Source organism: Setaria viridis, chromosome 2 (genome assembly GCF_005286985.2).
Source record: "Setaria viridis chromosome 2, Setaria_viridis_v4.0, whole genome shotgun sequence".
Taxonomy (NCBI): Eukaryota; Viridiplantae; Streptophyta; class Magnoliopsida; order Poales; family Poaceae; genus Setaria; species Setaria viridis.
The window spans coordinates 12,262,182-12,268,092 of NC_048264.2; the positions used below are offsets into that span (position 1 = coordinate 12,262,182).

The following is a 5,911-nucleotide window of genomic DNA, read 5'->3' on the forward strand; positions in this document are numbered from 1 at the left end:
TCGATGCCTTCCTTACATTATCAAGTTCAGAATTCATACGGAAGACATAAGGCTGTACATTCATGGAAAAGGGTCCCGCAAGGCAGGATACAATCGACACGAATTCGTACCATCCAAACATAGAGCAAAAACGGGGCATTGATGGCTGTTGGCACGGTAAAGATGCGGCACCATGGCAGTAACTTGAAACACACCAGCAATATCAGAAGCCACCACCAGTCAAAAATCTACCGATAGATTGCAATAACAATCAGGATCGAAACGATTCAGGTTAAACGAAAGAATGTTGACTACAAATCTGTTAACACAATGAAAGAAGACAAGCGGTCGCTTCTCGACATTCGACATCAGACACTGGCCGAAATCTCCAAACCTTCCACTCATCCCTCCTGTTAGATCCGACGAGTATAGCCCATTTCACCCGCAACACAACTTAAACCCCCCACCCAATGCTATCATCTATCTATGATCCGTTCCTGCCTTTCTTCGACTTGTTCTTGTTTTCCTGTGTCTTCTTCTTCTTCTCTTCGGGCGTCGTCCAGACGTAATCTGAAGGAATGGCAAACGGGTCCTGGATGTCCTCCACGCGGCTGCTCGGGCCTGGAGCGGTCGAGAAGTTCTGGCGGTACGGAGCCTTGATCCACTGAATCCAGGAACTTGAAGAAGGCTGTACTGCTGGGCTCTTGCTGTTGTCAGGACTAGAGGGTGGTGTGGTAAACTCCTCTAGTGGCTGTAGTTCTTCAAATTTTGTGAATGTCACAAGCACCCTGATCGTAGGTACAACAGGAATGGCGACCTGAGAGGAAAAAGAAAACATGTTTTTGGATTAAAACATTCACTATTACATTGGGACAGAAAGCATTATAAATACAGGAAACAACTAATTATTCAACAAAAAGCAACAACAAGAAGTAAAGAACTCTGCAGTAGGTAACTAAAGGAATCCATTCATTTAATCAATATAAACAAGTACAGTTCTTACTGTCTCTGTTTTATCTTACATCAAACTATTATATCAAGAACAGATGTCATCTGATCGAATGCATAGTTCCCTGTATGATTGAAGGCCACATATACCTAAGAAGAATTCCCTTGAATTCAAAACTGAAATCCAAACAAATGTGTCAACACAGACTCTTCTATGTTTTTTATATCCTTTTCTTTTGCACTTGGACCAGTGTACTAGATTCTACCACCCATTTCCAGCATGTGCTGCCACATGGAAGTGCAACATGTTGTTTACCAAAAGCAAACATACACTTCCGAAGGAACGAATAATATAAAGGACAAGCATCTAAGAGAACCCTTCCTGTTAACAAATGAATGGATAACACTAGACGGTAGTAAACCATAACCATAACAAATTAGTAAACAAAGTGTGGATAATGCTAGAGGGTAGGATTTTCCTATGACTTGTTTCAATCTTTTCTATATATTTCACTCATCTATTCCTTCCCCTAGATTCAAATTCCTATCGCCCTTTCCAATAAAAGTCAAATCTTCTGCTAATGCTCCCTATTTGGCACAGACACTTGTGTACGTGCTATAAATACCAAGGTAGCCATGTGAGCTGCACCAATGATAACAAAACCATTCTAGTTGAAAAACGATGAGTACCTATAACTTTTTCAAGACAACCAACTTTAGATAATTTCAAGACCAAGGAATGTGATACCTAAAGTAGGTATGTAGTATCTCTAATGACTGAGCTAACAAATCCTACAGCACACTGTAGATTTAAATTAATCTTAATCTGGATTTTAACGTGCTGTGTGCCAACACAGCCACTGTTTAGCTAAGATATAGATAACAATTTGCAGTTAACTTACATACTAACATGTTTATAGTTTTGTCAAGCATACAAAGTATGGCTATATCTTAAGGTGAAAAACTACATATGTGCCTCTGTGGTGATCATTTGTTTATATGAAGATCTAAGATAGCCATTTCCTAAGGCTTTTAACTACTAGTCTGAGGTTCCAGATAGTTCTCTTGAAGACAAAACAAGCATAAATACAAATGGAAATAGGACAAACACAAATAAGAGGCTGTTAAAATGAGATGTTATGTGAAACCTAACAAACAGAAAATGGTCATGCGTGTGTATGTAACATACCTTACAGACTACAGTATGAAACAAAGTGCCATATTATTCATTGTGATTCAAAATTCTCTTAGTTTAGATAGTAGTGTTTCTGAATTATGTATCCATGTAAAGATTATAATTACTCATGGAATGCATAGCATACTTCTACAGTCCAAAATCATGCTTATGAGTTGACTGACAAAAGGTTGTGTCTCGGCACTTGGCGGTACAAAATTTGGAAATATCCAGGTGCACGTAACAGGCAAAACTTCCAAAAGAATACCGTAGCTAATCACAAACAAAGGAGAAAATTCAGACATCGTAAACCTAAGCACAGAAATTGACTACTACAGTGGCGAAGGACCTAATCATATGGGTTAAAGCAGACGGCAGTTATCAGAACCTTAAAGATTTTCTCAGTGACACTGAAAGTAGTAATGTCTCTGCATTTGATCAGTAAACAAACAAAAAGAGGTTGTCCAAATATGATGTGCTAGAGAGATCCATTAATATCAGGAAATGTCAAACATCTAGAAAAGTAGAGGAACTTGGAAATACAAGAAAATCTCCTTTTAAAGTCAACTACCATAGAGACTGCGGGTTACATGGTTACAAGTGTCATAGCGTTATAAAAAACAGCTAGAATCAGTTTTAACTTAAGTACATATGTTTCATACATGCTTTAGAACATATTCAAATACAAAAAAAAATCACTATGCGTTATTAAATGTTACCAACAACACGGTTCAATGTGCCCACAAGGATACCAATTCACGAATTTATGAAACAGAAGAACTGTAATCATTTACAAACCGATAACAGTCAAAGAGTATGTTGACAACTGCTAGGTGGTTTTCTAATAGTTCTGTAATAGCTCATGTCTACAACTACCCAAGGTAATTAATCTTCATAATGGTTACCTTCCTAACCTTAAAAACTGACACAGTGGGGTATCAAACAATCATGGTAAAGCGTAAGAAGCATTAAACTAAATATCAAGGCCATACCTTGACTGGAAATGTTCCTGGAGGCAGTTTTGTTGTAAGTAGATCCCTCAAACGACGGATTGCCTTCACCTTGTTTGCAAGAATATCAAGTAATGGCAGGAGCTCCTCAGTCCGAAGAGGGAAGTTTGGAGAGAGCCAGAGCACAGGCCTTAGGCCTTTCTTATACTCGCTTTCTTTGGAACCTTCTTTGCGCCTATGCTCATTCTCTGCAAAAGCAGCATGTCTCCTATTATCCCTTTCCCTGATCCTTCTGTTGTCATTTGGTCTGACTACATCTACCGAATGCCTTCCTGGTCTTGTTTGTACATTTGATGGCGATTCAACAAGGAGGTCACTCACCTTCTCATCTACACAGAGCGAACTCCTTGGAGGTGCCATCTTCTTCATCCCCTCTGGTTTGCTAACTTGACTTCTCTTTCCCCAATTACTAAACCAACCTTTCTTATCATGCTTACTCTCCCCATTTCCAGAAACGCTGATGTCCTCAATTGGTATCTCCCTCTCCCTCGGCTCAAAGCAACTATGCCGAGGGCCAGCAAATGAATCAGACTGGTCTTCACTACCAGCATCTGGAGACTCCATTTTTAGCGCGGCCTCCAACTGCTTCTTCTCCTCCTCAGTCAGAACATCATCGAACCCTTCACTCTCTGTATCATTGTCATTGCAAGCTGAGAAGAATTCCTCATCCGTCATCGCCCCCGGTACCCTCCTTGACTTGACGCTGACCACCACATGGTGCATGTCATACACCTTGGCCTTCCATGGGCCAACCGCCTCCGCCCGCTCCTGGCGCCGCCATGTGAGCTGTGGAAGCAGCACCGCTTGGGTGACATCAATCCCTGGACGAAAGATGTTGGTCTGTGACATTGCGGTGACCTCCTGCTGGACCTCTGCCTCTGAGGCCGGTGCGCCTGCCCCCTCCAGCGCGTTCATAATTTCCTTGTCCTTGTGGTTGATCATCAACAGCGACCCTGGCGGCACCTTGCCATCCTCGGAGCCCTCCCCGAGGAAGAGTATGGTCTGGTCGGAGCGCTGGATCTTGAAGCCATCGAAGCCGGCGAGCGTCATGTCGGCGCGGAGGTTGGCGCCGCGCTTCCAGACCCTGTAGGTGTCGGATGGCGCGATGCGGGAGATGAAGGGGATGACGGAGCTCTCGAAGTGGAACGTGATCTCCATGTAGAAGTCCCGCATCCGGCGCATGGCCGCGACGACGCGGGGCAGGCGGCGGCACCACTTGGCCCAGGCGAGCGGCTGGTAGTGGCGCACGATGACGCGCGCCAGGGACTCCTCGCGCGCGCAGATGGCCTCCTGCAGCGCGCTCCACCCCTGCTCGTTCTGCAGGCTCCAGTCCGCGCCCGCCGCCATGAGCATCTCGGCCGCCGCGACGTCGCCGAGGCGCACGGCGAGGTGGAGCGGCGTCTCCCGGCCCGGCACGTCGCGGCGGTCGACGACCGCCGAGACGGCCTCGGCACGGGCCTCCTCGGCGACGGAGTCCGCCTCCGTCCGGATCTCCTCGGGCCGGCGGCCCCGCGGGAGCGCGTCCAGCACGCGGCGCAGCGCGGCGTGGTCCCGCGCCGCCACGGCGTGGTGAGCCGGGCTGTGCGCGTACCTCGCCGCGTCCACGCCGGCCATCCGCGGCGCCGGCGAACCAACCAAACAAACCAACCTCCCCCCTCAAGAAACGGCGGCGCGAATCCGAGAGACGGCGCCTCTTACTCCTCGCCCTGATCTGCGGAGGCAAGGAATTGAGCGAAATGGGAGGCGAAATCAATAACCCAATGATACTAAGCAACGGGAAAAGGAGCTTCCTTTCTTGCTTACCAGTCTCCCCCAATCTTTGGGCTTCTCCCTCCTTGCTTGCCTTGCCTCTTTGGGTTCTCGGCTCCTCTTTCTCTCTCCTCCCTAGTCTCTGTTGTATTACTCCCTCGTCTTCTCCCTCCCTCTCTCTCCAGACCCAGGCTAGAGTAGACTGGGCAGCGCCTCCCCTGAGTCCCCTACCCTCACCTCATGATGGGCTTTGCCCAGGAACAGAGGAAAGTATTGGAATCTCTAGAGAGAGAGAGGAGGGAGGGAGGACAGCAGAGGCAGCCTTGCAATGGGGGAGGTGAGATTGAAAAGTGAGCAAGAGGGAAGGAAGGGGGGAGAACTTTTGTTTTCTTCTCCCTTCTCTCTCTCCCCGTTTCTCTCTCCACACATTTCTTCCGTTCCTTCCGCAAAAGCGGAACCGTTTTGGTTATGCGATTTTGTTCCCCTCTGCGATTTACGCCGCTGATTAATCGCTGGTTTAATTGGCGTTTTATGATTGGTTGGAGCATTTTGGATTTTATGGCGCGCCATACGTGCCCGCCCCCCCCCCCCCCCCCCCCCCCCCCCCCCCAGTAGAGAGGAGAGTAAAGTCCAGCCGGCGGACAGTGGTGCTTGATCTGTGGTGTCTCTCTCATCTCGTCTACGTGGCCAGTGTTTTTGAAAGACGTGAAATTTTTCAGTTCAGTGTGATGGTAATTTTATTTACTTAACAGGTGAATTATAAGACTTCTTGGTCCCCTGAGATGTTAAGAGTTGCAAATGATAAGACATCAGTGCCACCAATCTATGATGCTTGATTCTTGTGGCGGTTTTTGAAGCATGAGTCCCTCTCTTGAATAGTGGTTATTCGTGTGATGCAGGGAACGACAACAATTTATGTTTGTTGTCGTCGTATCTAGCTTGAGTTGCTGGTACGAAAAATTTTATATGTGGTGAGAAAGGCACATACTAAGTGTTCGGTTTGTTTTGTTTCATAGACGTAATATCACCTGTCAGTTTATGCTTCAAAAGC

At 46.4% G+C, this 5,911-nt stretch overlaps 1 protein-coding gene across 2 annotated transcripts; it reads right to left on the minus strand.

The window, feature by feature from the left end:
- Positions 1 to 217: 217 nt before the first annotated feature.
- LOC117844846 (uncharacterized) lies at positions 218 to 5,323 on the minus strand. 2 transcript variants are annotated; one of them, XM_034725652.2, is made up of 3 exons: positions 4,915 to 5,301; positions 3,094 to 4,822; positions 218 to 796 (listed from the first exon to the last, which is right to left on the minus strand). In XM_034725652.2, the coding sequence occupies exons 2-3, from the start codon at positions 4,723 to 4,725 to the stop codon at positions 464 to 466; spliced, it is 1,965 nt and encodes a 654-aa protein (XP_034581543.1). In that variant the 5' UTR covers positions 4,726 to 4,822; positions 4,915 to 5,301; the 3' UTR covers positions 218 to 463. The 2 variants fall into 2 exon arrangements, with proteins under 2 accessions (XP_034581543.1, XP_072148216.1); XM_072292115.1 differs by lacking the exon at positions 218 to 796 and having other exon boundaries at positions 3,100 to 3,299; positions 3,433 to 4,822; positions 4,915 to 5,323.
- Between the last annotated feature and the right edge of the window lie 588 nt (positions 5,324 to 5,911).